Source organism: Hippocampus bargibanti, linkage group LG17, assembly GCF_051943395.1.
Source record: "Hippocampus bargibanti isolate YZ-2025 linkage group LG17, ASM5194339v1, whole genome shotgun sequence".
Classification (NCBI taxonomy): Eukaryota; Metazoa; Chordata; class Actinopteri; order Syngnathiformes; family Syngnathidae; genus Hippocampus; species Hippocampus bargibanti.
The window spans coordinates 3,496,332-3,514,609 of NC_142750.1; the positions used below are offsets into that span (position 1 = coordinate 3,496,332).

Below are 18,278 nucleotides of genomic sequence, written 5' to 3' on the forward strand. Positions count from 1 at the left end.
AAATGACTTTTGGCATTTAATGTTTTTTTTTCTTTTTATGTCAATTTTTATGAAATGTCCTTTTTACCAAACTGGGTTGAAAAATAAACACGCGAAATAATTTTCCTGTTTTATCGACTAAAATACAATTTATTGTTAGTATTATTTTTAAATGGTAGCCCCGCCCCTAGTGAGAAAAATAAAATAAAATTACTTGTATATGAACAGGCTTTAATGCGATCAACATGATGTGTTCCTATTGCTTTGAACAACACTACGACTACTACTAATAATAAATTGTATTTATGAGCGCCTTTCAAAACTCTCACGAACACTTTACAGGCAAAGGATGAGAAAAACATTGTTTTTTCTGCGGATGAGTAGCGTCATCAACCCGGAAGTGTACACAACTAACTCAAATATAAAATGGTCACAATAACATACTGTCAAGATTATGATAATGGCGTTTTTTTTTCCAGGAAACCTCAGGCTATGGTCATAATAATAATAATAATAATAATAATAATAATAATAATACATTTTATTTCAAGCGTCTTTCAAAGCTCTCAAGGACACTTGAGTCAGAAAAAAGCATCGATACAATAATAAATAAAATAAAATTATAAATAGAAACGAGATAAAGCTACACAGAAAATGCAATTTTAAATCGGTGGTTTTTGAGATAGGATTTGAAGGCGTCATATCAATATTTTTATTTTCATTTGCGAGTAGACAACACTGTACGTTGGGATGTTATGAATGACGAAGGAAATGAATGAACGAAATATTTGTGCTACGTCACCTCTTGCTGCGCGGAAGGATACTCAGTAGGTGACGTCACGGAGACGTTTAGTTCCGGGATGTGGAACTATTTCTCTTCAATGATACAGCGTAGCTCCACGTCTCTCGCAGGTGCGCAGTCGTTTAGTGAAATTTTAAATCCCTTGAGAATCACGTCATGTCGCCGCTTTTGCTTCATGGTGAACAACGCGTCTGCCGCTAGCCACACGCCGCTGTTTACACCTGACGAATGTCACGGTAAGTTTGGCTTACCTATTTTGTGTGTTACTGAAAACGTAATTGCTAGCCATATGCTCGTGCTAGCAAACAGCTGACACCTGAATGAACACTTTGCAATGGTTTCTAACACGCGTGCTACCGTTTTGTTTTATTGTTCATTCTGCGATCTTATGTGCGGTTTAAATGTTACAAATGTAGCATCTGTGTGTTTATGTATAGGGTTGCAAACCCGGATAGGCATCAAATAAAAATAACGCTATATTTATAAAGCGTAAATTGCTTTGACGTCATCCGGGTACCTGGGGTCGTTTTACGTCATCGAATGATGCTCTTGGTCGTGACACGACTTATAACTCATTTTTTTTATCAACTAATTGGCACTAGAAAATATTGTGAAGCTGTGCGTAATATTATTTTCCTGATCTGCAACCTGTTTAGACGTCACGGAACACTCCTTTTTTTTAAATTGCACTGAGAATAAGTTCCACTATTTCCCCGTGCACGGTGATGCGGAAGTGTCATACGTATTGAGAGCGCCCATGTGTCTTCTCAGAGGAGAGACATAATAATAATAATAATAATAATAATAATAATAATAATAATAACTCATGCTTTTACCCGTGCTTCTACTCGTGCTTCTACTGCTACAACTACTAATGCTTCTACTGCTACGACTACTAATACCTCTATTGCTACTAATACGAATACGACTAATACTACTACTAATACTACTAATATTACTAATACTACTACTAATACTACTACTACTACTAATACTACTACTACTACTGCTACTAATACTACTAATAATACTACTGATATTAATAGTAATAGTAATTGTATTTGCCTTTATTAGTCTCGCAGTGGAGAAATTTACATTTCACATAATAGCAATAATACTAATAATCTGGCCCCAATGTGGTTATCCATCTCCATCCATGCTGCTGGATGCATTCCATTGGTGAGATGAAAGCATGACTCACCAGTGTGATGCTTACTCTGCATTCATCCTCTAAGGGAGGAGCACAAAGTAACATCTGTTGAACCATCTTGCAGCAAGTTGATGTATTTATTTGTTTATTTTTGACACGTGATTAAAGTGCGTGTCATGGCCTGGCTCTCAAATCCCCAATTCTCCGCCGAGTCTTCCATCCCCTGAAGCCGCTTGGCTATGCTCCCATCCTCAAATTGATTTTTCATCTCTTTTAAGTCCTAAATCCTCCTCCTTAGGATGCTGTTGAATGAGTGATTTCTGCATTTGTTTGAGTGTGCGAATGAGTCCACTTCATGTGGTCCTTATCCAACTTCCCTGCACTACTACACACACACACCTTGGTTGCCACGCATCATCCTTAAAGTTGTTGTGTCAAAAAGTGACTCTGGGGAAGGCAGGTATAATATCTTGTGATTATATTATCGCCCCATACAGTTGTTTTGTTCAGGGTAACTACTCGGGCGCATTGTTATTGTCAGTTGACTTCCAATACCCACAGAATATTGCGTTTTAGACATGTCCGTAAGTCTGCAATCTTCAAGTCAAGTCAGGAAACATATTAGTCATCTAGCTAGCGAGCTATCTATTAGCTATCTAGCTAGTTAATTCCTAAATTATATGGGTCTGAAGTTATATGAGCTTGAAATGAAGGGGCTTTCCGTAGTTTAGCACTAACAAAATGGCCAAACTCCATTGAGATACTAATAGTTAGCATTGACAGGTGCTGTTTTAAAGCCAAGCGATATTTAAGCACTAATCATGTCGGAAGACAGATAATAATAATAATAATAATAATAATAATAATAATAATAATAATACATGTCATTTATAAGTGCCTTTCAAAACTCTCAAGGTCACATTACAGTCACAGGATAAGTTTTGCTGTGGGTGAGCAACGGCAGCCACATGCGCTAGCGTTCACTCAACGCACTCATAGAAAGCTAACTAGCCAGCTAATAGATTGCTAATAGCTAGCCAGCCAGATAGCTAATAGGCAGCAAATAGATGGCTAGTTAGGTAACCAGCTAGATAGCCAGCCAGATAGCTAACAGACAGCAAATAGACAGTTAGCTAGGTATTCAGCTAGGTATCCAGCTAGATAGCCAGCTAGCTAGCCAGATATAATTCTACATACGGGCATATATTCTTTATCTTCTCTGACATGATAAAATGATAGCATATTGAATCATTTTCGGTCTATGTAGTGTACTGTGCTTCATGTCTGTCAGTCTGCACTGAAAAAAAAACCACAACTTAGTTCTTTGTTTGTGAAAAATCTGCTCGCTGAGGGCAAATAATACGAAAGAAACCGGCGGATGTGAAAAAACGTTGAGCTTAATAATGAATTAGCCTCTTGTGGCGGCAGCAGCAGCAGTCATGTGGTCGCAAAAGGCGGGGTCGTCCTTTTTTCCCCGTCTTACTCCCTTTTCATTCTTTTCATCAGTCTCGCTTCTTTATTATACCTGCCGCTGGACCTTCATGTTTCCGATGAGCAGCTGTTTTTTTTTTGCTATTTTGTGTTGAGCAGATCCTGGAACTACTGCTATATCTGACGTCAGACTGACGAATAGAGGAAACATCGCTCTAAAATCCAAGTAGCATGTCAGGTATCGTTTAGTCCATCTTGAAAGCGCACCTGGCAATTTACATAGTCCATTTCATGTTCGTGCAACCGTTCTTCTTCCACCATTTTGATTGCTTTCAATGTCTTTATTTCAGGGACGTACGCTCCGGCTCCTGGCGGGCCCTTCTCGGCTCTCACTCCGAGCATGTGGCCCCAGGACATTTTGGCAAAGTACCATCAAGTAAGGATGTGACTTCTTGTGCACTTATTTATTTTATTGTATTTTATTTAAAAAAAATATGATTTGATCTTAGTTTCACTCCCTAGTGCTTTTCTAATATCTTTATAACCAAGATCAATTCGGAATCATGTTTTACTGATCTAACACACAATTTGAGTTTCTATTCATTTTTTTCAATACAGTAAAGTCTCGTTATATCGATATTCAAGGGAGTCCGAAAAAATATCGATATAACCGGGACTATTGATATATCCGACCCTGTTTGCACGTAATTTTCTCCGTGCGTGCATAGAAATAGTATCGATATAACCGGGACTATCGATATATCCGATATCGATATCACGAGACTTTACTGTATTTTTTTTTTGCATCAATTTGAAAAAGTCATTTTGAGTGTTGTTGTTGACTTCAATTGGAAATATGTATTGTATTGTAATCAGTGATGACCAAATTGTTATCTTGACATTTTGATTTCCTGTGGCTTGATTTTTTTTTTTTTCTCTGTCAAAATGCATATGTACCATTGTTGTTTAACCGTTTTGACAATGTGAACTCGCTGTCTCTTTGTTTTTCCTTTCAATTAAACAATTGTTTTTGCCCTCTCCAGAGAGACAATTCGGAACAGAATGAACTCAAGTATGACGAGTTTGGCTTCAGGATGAACTTAGACGGTAAAGTTTTAACCTGCATGGACATCCTCTTTTTTTAATTTATTTTTTAATTGCGAGTGAATCGAATGAAAACTATTTTTCAGCCGTCATCTGCACTTCTTTTAAGGTGTCAAATATTTCACTCCTCGTCCGAAGAGCTTCGTCAGCGAACTAAAGTTGTGCTGGTAACTGACCCCTCAAAAAAAAAAGACTATCAACATTGCTAGTGGGCCTCAATCTGCAGTACATCTGCACCTAAAATCAAAATCAAGCATTTAGTGTGAATATTTCTTGATTTATCTAGCTATCCAGCTATGTAGCTAGCTATCTCCCTAGCTATTTGTTATCTATTTGCTATCTACCTCCCTGGCCGGCTATTGAGCTAGCTATCCATTAGCTATAGGTCTATCTAGCTGGCTGGCTAGCTTGCTATCTAGCTGGCTAGCTATTAGCTATCTATTGGCTAGATAGCTAGCTTTCTATCTATTTGAGTTACTTTCGGGTTGAGTGAATCCTGGCGCGTGTGGCTGCCGCTGCTCACCCACAGAAAAACTGATCCTGTGACTGTAAAGTGACCTTGAGAGTTTTGAAAGGCGCTTGGAAATTAAAAGTATTATTATTATTATTATTATTATTATTATTATTAAAAGCTATCAACTCGTTTGACGACAGTGAGGTTAAAATCTTAGCTAAAGAAAACAGAGGGTTTGTATTTGTATTTTTGTATAACAGCAAAAACCCTTTACGAAATCACTGTGATTACAACAGACTTCTTAGGTCGTTACCACGTAGGCTTAGTCATGCTCATGAATTGATACCAGGGCTAATGGGGCAATCAGAGCCAGGCATAAAACATTAAAGGTAATCAGATTAGCTTCAGGAAGTAGTCTACTGCTCCCCTAACTTTAGAGCAGGAACCTATCACAGCAGAGGTCTGGTACGGCCACCTCTGTCCATTCAGGATATATTAGGATTACCAGCACAATTTTAGTTTGTTGACGAAGCTCTTTGGATGAGGAGCGAAACATCCGACACCTTCAAAGAAGTACAGATGACAGCTGAAGAAACCTTTTCATCCATTAGGACCCTTGTAATTTTTCACAAAGACAGACATTTTGCAAATTAAATTCCTCTCGTCCATTTAATGGAAAATTAATGTGGAATTAGTTGCATTGAAGCAATGCATCCATGTGATCTGCGCGTTACGACTGCAACTGGTCATCGTTTCTTTCATCTTTATCCTCGCCGCAGTGGCTTTCTTTGGATGTTTTGATATCGGTCATACTTTTCACATGATCATTTCTTCAGGGTCACACGTTTGAAATCGTTATTGTTGATGTTTTCTTAACGCAGCGACTGATGAGCCTGATCCTTGGCTAGCTACTGAAAGCTCACCGCAGTGTGAAAACCCCCAGCAGAGGTTACGCTGGCAGGCCCATTTGGAGTTCACGCATAATCACGCCGTGGGCGATCTCACCTGGGAGCTCATCGAGCCGATCCTTCCGCGTTCGGAACGCCTGCGTGCGCTCGTACTCGGCGGCATTCCTCATAGCATGAGGCCGCAGGTGAGCGTCTCGTGCTATAATAATAATGTGATGTCATTGGCATTTAAAATTCACTTTGTGGGAAAATGTGGAGAAACGCTGGGAAATCTATGCATTGTTTTTCATCCACAAACACGCAATACATATTGATTTATATAGCGCTTTAACAACAGCTGAAGTGGCAACAAAGCGCTTAACATGGACAGCTATCATATACAGGAAATAAAGCAGTCACAAAGATAGTAGAAAGCACACACACACATAGGTGAAACAAGGTGGCCAATATGCAATATGTGTGTGCTCAACAAAGAATGACTTACTTTGACCAATATTGTGCAGATGTTTAGCACTCTGTTCCTCCAGCTATCTAGCTTGTTATCTAGCTAGCTATCTATTAGCTAGCTAGCTTGTTATCTAGCTGGCTATCTATTAGCCTGCTAGCTAGCATTCTATCTGTTTGAGTTACTTCCGGGATGAGTGAAAGATGGCACGTATGGCTGCCGCTGCTCACTCACAGAAAAAAACATCACCTGTTACTGTAAAGTGACCTTGAGAGTTTTGAAAGACGCTTATAAATGAAATGTATTATTATTGAGCCAAAATGGGAAATGTCATACCTGCCAACTACTCCTGTTTTGCCGTAATGTGTACGGATTTAATGATCCCGTTACGGTTTATTCATGAAAATGACGGTTTCCAATAAAAAGTCAAAATAGTAAATACCCAATGTTCATTGTTGATTATTACATGTTTGGTTGATTGTAATTTTCTTAAAATAGTAGCAAGTATGATATTTGTATGATCGACAAGTATATCTTTGATATTGATCAACATGTGTATGGTCTTTTTATACTCATTTTAAGTCACTGTAATTGTAAAAATCCTTTGGATTCAGGGTGGCGAACTTTGTGCGATATCAGAATCAGAATCACTGGAAAAATGTGGTGGGCAGGGTGCGAAGGGTCCAGTAGGATTTTCTGCACCCTTGTTTCGATTCTTGCATTGTGCCAGTCCTCGAGAGTGGGTAGGGCGGTTGCCAATGATTTTTTTTTTTCCCCGCCGTCCTAACTGTCCGTTAAGGTCGTATTTTGTCCATTTTTATGGCGGCCCAAACCGTGATGGAAGAACACGGGATTGTGAAGAATTTTTTGGGGGGGAGAAACAAACCTATATCTTTTCTCTCTGATAGTTATGGATGCGTCTATCCGGAGCTCTGCAAAAAAAGAGGACCTCTGAAATCACCTATAAGGAAATTATCAAAAACAGCTCCAATGATGACACCGCCACAGCCAAACAGGTGCGATCCTCAAAGTAAAATTTTGAATCATCATAACGACCTAAAAATTAATTCCCTTTTAGATCGAGAAGGACCTATTGCGGACAATGCCCACCAACGTCTGCTTCAATAACCTAACCAGCGTCGGGGTCCCGAGGCTACGACGGATACTTCGTGGCCTGGCTTGGCTTTACCCCGACATTGGCTACTGTCAGGGAACTGGAATGGTGAACGTCCAAATATCTGGTTTATCTCTTCTAGCTTTACGTTTCAGCATCAATGTACAGTGATACCTCGGTTTACGAACCCCTTGGCTAACTTTTCGGTTTACAAATGTTTAATTTATGAAAATTTTCCCTTGGCATACAAACTATTTTTCGGGATACACACGGAGCTGCCACAATGAGCGATGTGTCGTTCGCGAACGAGCCCGTTATCCTAAAAGAAAATGGCAGCCGACATTTTTTTGTCCTCTATTCCCCGCCCCCAGTCTTTGTTTAAAGCCACGTGATTGATCGGTCAAGAATGCAGCAGTGAGGGGAGGTGATTTAAACATTAGAGAGACAGGTAGACGACAGTGGCAGAATTTCACATTTGATAGTTCAAAGGCAGAATGTAGACCGCAAGGTTAAAATATCCCATCAGTCAGGCTCCACAAATAACCCGCACTAGCCATCTGTATACTTGATGCAAAAAGCTATCAACCCAGCTAAACAGAACACAATTGATGAGGAACTAGATAAGACTATCGCAGAGAAAGCACATACAATGGATCATTCCTCAAGATGGTGAAAGAAGAAGGCTACGTTCCTCAGCAAGTGTTTAATGCTTAGGAAACCGGCCACTCCATTCCATCAAGCCATCAACGACCATCACAAAGGTAAATAAAACGACTTTATTATCCAGTACAGTTTATTTCTTTAATTATAATACCATAGCACATTTATTATCCATAAAATAAGGTATATTTTGTGTAGTTTTTAAGGCTTAGAAAATTAAAAAGTAGAAAATTATGTTTTATGGGGACCTGGGAACGGATTATTCTCATTTTAATGGTTTCCTATGGGAAATGTTTTTTTGGGATACACACTTTTCGCCTTAAACAATCTGTCTGGCAACCAATTAAGTTCGTAAGCCAAGGTATTACTGTATTTATTGTTATTATAATTTTTCAGGTGGTTTCCTGTCTGTTACTCTTCATGGAGGAGGAGGATGTACTCTGGATGATGTGTGCTCTGATTGAAGACCTCCTGCCTCCGTCGTACTTCTCCTCAACCCTGCTGGGCGTCCAAACGGACCAGCGGGTGCTTCGTCAGCTCATTGTTCAGTACCTGCCGGCCCTTGACCGCCTTTTGCAGGAACATGACATTGGTAGGGTTCGTTGAAGATCGATATCAAGGAACTTTAATCCAAAATCTTTTCTTCTAACAACTATATTGTAAATGCAACCGTTTCCAGAGCTGTCTCTGATCACGCTGCACTGGTTCCTGACATCCTTTGCCAGTGTGGTGGACATCCGTTTACTGCTCAGGATCTGGGATCTCCTTTTCTACCAGGGCTCCTTGGTGCTCTTTCAAATCACGCTGGGCATGCTGAAGATCAAGGTCTCGAATCAGATCAGATTTTGTACCATTTTTATTCATTTTCCATCAAATGGTCAAACGGCGTGTTGAAATCTCAAAGGTGTCTGTATTGATTAACAAATTAACTCATTCGGTGCCAGACGATGTGCAAAAATAATAATAATAATAATAATAATAATAATAATAATAATACATTTAATTTCTAAGCACCTTTCAAAACTCTCAAGGACACTTTGCAGTCACAGGAATTTGTTGTGTGCAGGTGAGCAGCGGCAGCCATTCGCACCAGCGTTCACTCTACCTGGAAGTAACACAGCAGCAAATTTATAAGAGGAAAGGAAGAAGTAGAAAAACAAAATACAGGAGCTGCTTTATGATATTACTTTTTTTGTTTTTTTTAATACAGTAGAACGGCCGAGTGCCAGGGTTTTCGTCATGGTCACTTGAATTCCAGGACCCACAGAATATTGAGTTTTAGGACTACATCAACATTCATTACAGCATTAGAAACCTGAGACTATCTAATTTCATCAGAAAAAAGTTAATTCCTAAATGATATGTGACTGGAGTTATATGATCTTGAAATGAGGGCAGCTGTCCAAAATACAATGCAATACATACATTGGTTTATATAGCGCTTTAACAACAGCTGAAGCTGGAACAAAGCGCTAACATGGGTAAAAAAAAAAGGAAATGCTGCCCCCTTGTGGAAATGAAATAACATTGCCAGAGGCCATAACCAGCAGTTTATCGGCACCCAAGCATGAAAAATCAAAACCTGAACAAATTCGGGAAGGGCACTCTATGTCATATTTTCAATCCCCGAATAAATTTGTGAATGGCAGTGAATGAGTTAATTAATCAACTGATTCATCGATCAATCACTTTTGGAATGGTTTAGTTCATAGTTCCCATCCATACATCCATCAATCATCCATCCATTTTTCCATTTATTCATTCATCCATCCTTCCATCTATTATCCATCTATCCATTCATCGATCCATCCATCCATCTATCATCCATCATCTTTCCATCCATCCATCCATCCATCCATTCATTCAGGTAGTTAGCTAGTTATAACAAATCCCCACAAATCTGTCTCCGCCGCCACAGGAGGAGGAGCTGATATCATCAGAAAACTCGGCGTCCATTTTTAACACTCTCTCCGACCTACCGAGTCAGCTGAGAGACGGGCCTGCCGTTCTGGGAGAAGCTTTGAGGCTGGCTGGCAACCTGTCGCAGGACACGCTGGACGCCCATCGACACAAACACCTCGCTTACATTCTCAACGAACAAGCCCAGCTCAACAGCGGGAACGTGCCGCTCAATTCTAATCTCAACAAGGTCAGTCCAGTCCAGACTTTAGCCGCTGAATTTGGGTTGAAACTCGACGTCACCTGCGTCTCTGCAGGTGGTGAGGAGACAGTCCCTGCGGAGAAAGTCCACTCTCAGCTCGCTGCTCTTCGGCGAGGATGAGGCGGAAGCGCTCAAATCGAAGAATATTAAGCAGACCGAGTTGGTGGCGGCACTTCGAGAGGCCATTACGCGCATTTCAGAGCATTTCCACTGTCTGGATCCGCGTCACTCCAGCACTGTGAGTTCACAACAACGCAACTGGAACATGACGACGTTTGCAAAATAGTAATACCTTGGCTTATGAACACTTTAGCAAAAGCAATCAAGCCAGCTAAACAGAACAAAATTGATGAGGAACTGGGTAAAATTATCGCAGAGAAAACATGGCACTCGGATATCGTCAAGAGGCAATCTGGAAGTTCGTCATCCATTGATGATTTCAAGGCTAGCTGCGGATGGTTCAAGAACTATAAACGTCGTACAGGGATTCATAGTGTCATTCGTCATGGTGAAGCAGCCAGTCCTGACGGTAAAGTTTACAAGGAGTCATTCCTCAAGATGGTAGAAGAAGGCTACGTTCCTCAAGTGTTTAATGCTGATGAAACTGGCCACTCCATTCCATCAAGACATCGGCAGTAACAAAGGTCAATAAAACGACTTTATTATACTGTACTGTTGATTTCTTATATTACATTAACATAGCACATTTATTATATATAACATATGGTATATTTTGTGTCGTTTTAAGGCTTAAAAAATCACAAAGGTCAATAAAACCACTTTATTATACAGTACAGTTTATTTCTTTAATTATAATAGCATATCACATTTATTATACATAAAATAAGATATGTTTTGTGTCGTTTTAAGGCTTAAAAAATTAGAAAGTAGAAAATTATGTTTTATGGGAACCTGGGAACGGATTATTCTCATTTTAATGGTTTCCTATGGGAAATTAATGTTTGGAATACACACTTTGCCTTACACACACTTTCTGGGCACCAATTAAGTTCGTAAGCCAAGGTATCACTGTATGCCATACCTAAAACAAAACCAGATAGCTTACGCGATAAATGTCACCTTTTGCCCGGTATTTTCCGATATAGGAGCTGACCCCCGATTACTCCATGGAAAGCCACCAGCGGGACCATGAAAATTTCCTTGTCGTGTCCCGAAACCGACGGAGGCGGGCAAAGGCCTTGCTGGATTTTGAGCGCCATGATGATGACGAGTTGGGCTTCAGGAAAAATGACATAATCACTGTGAGATATAATAATAATAATAATAATCATAAATCATAATAAAGGCAAATCCAATCCAATAATAATAATAATAATACATTTAATTTCTAAGCGCCTTTCAAAACCCTCAAGGACACTTTACAGTCACTGGATTTTTTTCTTGTGCGCGGGTGAGCAGCGGCAGCCATTCGCGCCAGTGTTCACTCTACCCGGATGTAACACAGCAGCAAAATTATGAAAGGAAGAAGAAAGGAAACAAAAAACTAAATAACAAATATGACAACAAATATTATTGTTATTATTATTATTATTATTTATTAACTTTATGTTACTTCCGGGTTGAGTGAACGCTGGCGCATGTGGCTGCCGCTGCTCACCCGCAGAAAAAATATCCTGTGACTGTAATGTGTCCTTGAGAGTTTTGAAAGGCGCTTATAAATGAAATGTATTATAATAATAATGATTAATAATTCATTTAATTGGGTAATTTACTCCAAATGGGAACTGATACATCTAGAATATACAGAATAAAAAGGTCCAAAATAGCAAACAAAACTATGAGTAAAACATGACAAGACAAAAACAAATCTGACATTGTGAAATTTAAATTAAGGGAAAAAAACATTAGTAGAGACCATGGTGAGCTGAAGCTAGAACAAAGAGCGAACTGCTGCCCCCTTGTCGAAGGGAAAAACATTGCCAGAGGGCTGACCAGCACTTAATCGGCCGTCCTAAGAAAAACAAAAACCCAAACAAATTTGGGAATGGCGCTCTACGTCATATTTTCAATTCGGGAATGGCAGTGAATGAGTTCAAGTCAGCAGGAACAAAATCAGTCATTAGAACAAAAAGGTCCAAAGTAGCAAACAAAACCATGATAAGACAAAAACAAACCTCACAGGGTGAAATTTAGGGTGTCGTTTTTTTTTGTAATGCATTTTATTTTATTTATTTTTAACTGGCAGATCGTCTCGCAAAAGGACGAACACTGTTGGGTGGGAGAGCTGAACGGTCTTCGAGGTGCGTATGCATTTCCCGTTGCGCAACGCATCGACTCATTTTTCATAACTTTGTTGCTCTCAACCATACAGGCTGGTTCCCCGCCAAGTTTGTGGAGATCCTCGATGAAAGAAGTAAAGAGGTAAAACCATCTACAAGTAACATCTGGATATTTTTTTGCTTCTTACTTCCCCCCCAAAAGAAATTCTGGTGTGTCTACAGTACTCGTTAGCAGGAGACGACTCGGTCACGGAAGCCGTGACTGATCTCGCCAGAGGGACTCTGTGTCCCGCCTTGAAGGCCATTTTTGTTCACGGCCTGAAGAAACCCTCCATTTTGGGCGGGCCATGTCATCCGTGGTTGTTCATCGAAGAGGTACCGTGAAATTTTATCCCGTCGAATTTCTTGCCACGCCCTCAACATCGCTCACCCCCCTTTTGTGCTCTTTCAGGCGGCCAGCAGAGAAGTCGAAAGGGACTTCAACTCTGTCTACTCAAGATTGGTGTTGTGTAAAACCTTCAGGTATATAATAATAATAATAATAATAATAATAATAATAATAATGATGATGATACCAATACTACTATTACTACTACTACCAATAATAATAATACCAATACTACTATTTCTACTACTACCAATAATAATAATAATACCACTACCAATACTACTACTACTACTCCTACTACAATTACCGATGATAATAATAATAATGATACTGATAATGATGATAATAATGATAATAATAATAATACCAATACTATTATTTCTACTACTACCAATAATAATAATAATAATACCACTCCCAATACTACTACTATTACTCCTATTACAATTACCAATAATAATAATTTGATTTCTAAGTGCCTTTCTAAACTCCCAAGTTCACTTTACAGTCACCGGATACGTTTTTCTGTGGGTGAGCAGTGGCAGCCACACGCGCCAGCGTTCACTCAACCCAGAAGTAATCAAAATAGATAGAAAGTTAGCTAGCTAGCTCATAGATAACTCTTAGATAGTTAGCAATAAGTCAAATAGGTAGAAAGCTAGCTAGCTAAGGGATAACTAATAGCTAGATAGCTAATAGATAACTCATAGATAGTTAGCTAGATAGCTATATACACACACACACACACACACACACACTCAAAAGTACGTCATTTATTATAAAATACTTATTTACGATCTATCGGTTCATCTAATTCGGTAGTGATGGTGTAAATTTCCAGTACCTTGAATTCAAGGTCATGCTTTTTATTCCAGGTTAGATGAAGATGGGAAGGTTCTAACGCCAGAGGAGCTCCTATACCGGGTGAGTAATGTCTTCATGTGCAGTTTTAAAGGACAACCGACACCATTTTTTTCTTTCCTAACTGACATCAGAAAAATGTTTTATAGCATCTAAAATACCCAAAACACACAGGCTGATATTTTTTTTGTCAAATGCAAAAAGCCAATAAAAATGAGTTAAAGTGTCCCAAAACTACTTCAAAATGACCTCGGAGATGGTGAGTTTCAGAAGGTCCCGCCCCCTTGTTTGTGGCGCATGTGGCTGCCGCTGCTCACAGAAAGAAAAACTTATCCTGTAACTGTAAAGTGACCTTGAGAGTTTTGAAAGACGCTTATAAATGAAATGGATTATTATTATTATGATTATTTTCATTTTGACTGATCAAGCATTGCTAGGGTTGATTTCAACACTTTGATGACCAGGTTTCTAGCGTCATAAAGGCAAACATCTTTAGCCAGTCACAAGAAGGGATCATGCCATAGGACCTTCAACAAAATATATATTTGAGAAAAATATAGAAATATGTATTATTTTTGGGGGGGGTCTGTTCTTTTTAGGCAGTGCAGTCAGTCAACATGAGCCATGACGTGGCTCACGTTCAGATGGATGTCAAGTTCAGGTCTCTCGTCTGCGTGGGCCTCAAGTGAGTTTGCGCTTGTTTCGAATGAAGCCAACGTTTACAAAATGGACTTGAATCCAAACATACTTTATCTCGACAGCGAGCAAGTGTTGCACTTGTGGCTGGAGGTTCTATGTTCCAGTATGGCGGCTGTCGAGAAATGGTATCACCCGTGGTCGTTTCTGCGCAGTCCCGGATGGGTTCAGATTAAATGTGAACTCAGGTAAGAATTTCCACAAGAACAATTTTTGGATCTTAGGTTGAATGGATTGTTTGTCAGTCGTAAAGGAGTGGTTCATCGGTGAAAAGGTTTCTTCAGCCGTCATCTGTACTTCTTTGAAGGTGTCGGATGTTTCGCTCCTCATCCGAAAAGCTTCGTCAGCGAGCTAAGATTTTGCTGGTAGCTCTGGCCCTATAGTGTGTGTGTGTGTGTGTATATATGTATGTGTGTATATATGTGTATGTGTGTATATATGTATAACGTACATATACACATACACACATATATATATATATATATATACACACACATATACATTGTATATGTGCGTATATATGTGTATATACATGTGTATGTGTGCGTATATATGTGTATGTGTGTGTATATACGTGTATGTGTGTATATACGTGTATGTGAAGCCAAAATGGAACTGTATAGTGCCACTTAGCAGTTTTTTTGACGACGATACTAGTGCAGCGTGTTCTACCGGAAACAAATTCCTTGTGTGTTCTACATACTTGGCAATAAAGATGATTCTGATTCTGATGTATGTGTATATGTATATACGTGTATATGTATGTACATATATGTATATATACGTTTATGTATGTATATTTTTGTTTTTTTACTTTGTTACTTCGGGGTTGAGTGAATGCTGGCGCGTGTGGCTGCCGCTGCTCACCCGCGGAAAAAATATCCTGTGACTGTAAAGTGTTCTTGAGAGTTTTGAAAGGCGCTTATAAATGAAATGGATTATTATATGTGTATGCATATGTATATATATATATATTGCTTCCAGCAAAATTTTTGTTAGCTGATGAAGTTTTTCGGATGAGGAGGCAAAGCTTCGACACCTTCAAAAAAGTACACATGACGGCAGAAGAACCCTTTTTATTTCATGGATTGTTGTTTGATGTTTACACACGGGAAGAAAGTCAAAGTCACTTCTCTTTCTACAGGGTCCTTTCAAAATTTGCCTTCAGTCTTTCTCAAGATTGCGAATTACCGGAGCGGAAGGAGGTAAGCTGAGATGTTTGCTGGTTTGAGTGGCTCAAAAGTGTTCCAGCGTTTAGTCTGATCCGTGGTCCGTTTCATTCCAGGAGAAGGAGCAGAGGCCACTGAAAGAAGGTGTGCAGGATATGTTGGTGAAGCATCATCTCTTCAGCTGGGACATTGACGGCTAGACAGACACTAAGGCAAAAAAAACGGTATCCTTACGTGTGTATGGGACACGCATGTGTCTTTTGAAACGTCTTTTCGTCCGATTCCGTGGACTCAATGTGGACAATGGTAAACACATTTCAATGACGATAAACCTGTCGGTTGCCGTTAAGGGTCACTGCGTTGTGAATGCATCAAAATGCAGTTTGTTTTTTTCCAGGGTGTTTTTGGAGGATTTTTTTGTAAATTATGATAGTGGTCAAACAAGGTGAAGAAAAAAAAGTACAGAATCATCATATTCACTAGACTGCAGGCCTTTTTGGTTTTGCGAGGGAAGTTTGAAGGACATCCTCTCCTGTTCTTTCACACCAAAACGTGACTTTTCCATATACAGTGATACCTCGATTTACAAACCCCTTGGCTTACGAACTATTCGATTTACGTTAAATTAATGAAAATTTTACCTTGGTACACGGACTATTTTTCGGGATACACACGGAGCTGCCACAATGAGTGATGTGTCATTCGCGAACGAGTCTGTTCTCCAAAAAGAAAATGGCTGCCGACTTTTTTTGTCATCTATTCCCCGCCCCCAGTCTTCGGTGAAAGCCACGTGATTGGTCAAGAATGCAGTAGTGAGGGGAGGTGGTTTAAACATTAGAGACAGGCAGATGTCAGTGAGAGAGTTTCAACTTTGATAGTTCAAAGGCAGAGTGTAGACTGCAAGGTTAAAATATCCCATCAGGCTCCACAAACAACCCGCACAAGCCATCTGTACACTTGATGCAAAAAGTTACCAACCCAGCTAAACAGAACACAATTGATGAGGAACTAGGTAAAATTATTGCAGAGAAAGCACCTACAAGGGATCATTCCTCAAGATGGTGAAAGAAGAAGGTTACGTTCCTCAAGTGTTTAATGCTGATGAAACCGAACACTCAATTCCATCAAGCCATCAACAACAATCACAAAGGTCAATAAAACCTCTTTATTATACAGTACAGTTTATTTCTTTAATTATAATACCATATCACATTTATTATACATAAAATAAGATATGTTTTGTGTAGCTTTAAAGCTTCGAAAATTAGAAAGTAGAAAATTATGTTTAATGGGGACCTGGGAACGGATTATTCTCATTTTAATGGTTTCCTATGGGAAATTATTTTTTGGGATACACACTTTTCGCCTTACACACTCTGTCTGGGAACCGATTAAGTTCGTAAGCCAAGGTATCGCTGTATTTGGAAAATGTTGATATATTTATACACAGGTAACGTCCAAGTTACAACCGCCGTGAGTCGGCCATTTTAAATGGATTTCAACTTACAACCATTTAACTTATGACCGTTTTGTCGGAACGGAACCTGGTCGTAACTTGGATGTTACCTGTATTATATTTGGAAAACTTTTTCATTCATTGAAGGTGCGCCTTATAGTCCGGTGCGCCTTATATATGGAAAATATTTGAAAATACGCCATCCGCTGGGGGTGCGCCTCATACTCCGGTGCACCGTATACACCAGAAAATACAGTATCTGACCAATACATCAAAAGACCGACACTGAATATTTCTTTCAAGCTCAAGTATTTTTCTCATATATATATATATATTTTTTTTTTCTTAACAAAATTATCTCATACCGCTAAATGTTAAGTGCCAAGTGCAGCTGTTCGACTGTGTATATTCTCCAGAATGTGTGTTGAATGCGTGCTACCTGAACTGTGGTAGTAAATAATGCACGTTGAAGAAAAAAAATATTGTTCTGCAACCCAAATAAAATATTATGATTAAATATTTTTGTTCAAAAAAATAATAAAAACTGGAGCCTAATAGTATTAGTCACTCCTGAGAATCAATTCTTAACCCATTCACTGCCATTCATGAATTTATTCGGGAATTGAAGAATATGACGTAGAACACCATTCCCGAATTTGTTTGCGTTTTGATTTTTCTTGCTGAGATGCCATAAAGCACTGGTCAGACCTCTGGCAAGGTTTTTTTTTCCCTTCCACAAGGGTGCATCATTTCCCTTTTTTCTATGTTAGCACTTTGTTCCAGCTTCAGCTGTTCATAAGGCGCCATATAAATCAATATGAATGTATTGCATTGTATTTTGTACATCCGCCCTCATTTCAAGCTCATATAACTCCATACCCATATAACTTAAGTAATAACTCTTTTTTTCCTGATGAAAGAAGACAGTCTAAGGTTTCTAACGCTGCATTGAATGTTTATGTAGTCCTAAAACTTAATATTCTGTGGGTCCTGGAATTCAAGTGACAATGACAAAAAATGTCTGGCAGTGAATGAGTTAATAAAACAGACCAATTATAAAAAAATACTATTGTGCAGCTCAGTAAAACCAGTTTATTGAGTTCTTAGTGGAGTAAATGTCACATTACCAGTAGCAAGCGGTAACACAATAGGTACTAGAGTCCACAATTAGCACTGCAAACACTCACTGCATGTCTTTTACAATCATGAGCCACTTGCCTGGGGTGACGAGAACGCGTTTTTGATTTAGTATGTGTCTGT

General features: G+C 39.2%; 1 protein-coding gene across 1 annotated transcript; it reads left to right on the forward strand.

Moving 5' to 3' along the window:
- Positions 1–873: 873 nt before the first annotated feature.
- sgsm3 (small G protein signaling modulator 3) lies at positions 874–17,578 on the forward strand. The gene is made up of 21 exons (XM_089019191.1): positions 874–1,017; positions 3,522–3,600; positions 3,713–3,798; positions 4,406–4,469; positions 5,802–6,013; positions 7,182–7,289; positions 7,352–7,495; positions 8,444–8,639; positions 8,727–8,872; positions 9,966–10,196; positions 10,264–10,446; positions 11,315–11,470; positions 12,415–12,469; positions 12,541–12,590; positions 12,671–12,823; positions 12,900–12,970; positions 13,712–13,760; positions 14,297–14,382; positions 14,459–14,581; positions 15,538–15,598; positions 15,679–17,578. The coding sequence occupies exons 2-21, from the start codon at positions 3,594–3,596 to the stop codon at positions 15,760–15,762; spliced, it is 2,265 nt and encodes a 754-aa protein (XP_088875317.1). The 5' UTR covers positions 874–1,017; positions 3,522–3,593; the 3' UTR covers positions 15,763–17,578.
- Positions 17,579–18,278: the final 700 nt, after the last annotated feature.

Excerpts from the sequence above, each read along its gene's own strand:
- sgsm3 (XM_089019191.1), top strand. Across the intron at positions 4,470-5,801 it reads CTTCAGGATGAACTTAGACG|CGACTGATGAGCCTGATCCT; the intron begins GTAAAGTTTTAA and ends TTCTTAACGCAG. Across the intron at positions 7,290-7,351 it reads ACACCGCCACAGCCAAACAG|ATCGAGAAGGACCTATTGCG; the intron begins GTGCGATCCTCA and ends ATTCCCTTTTAG.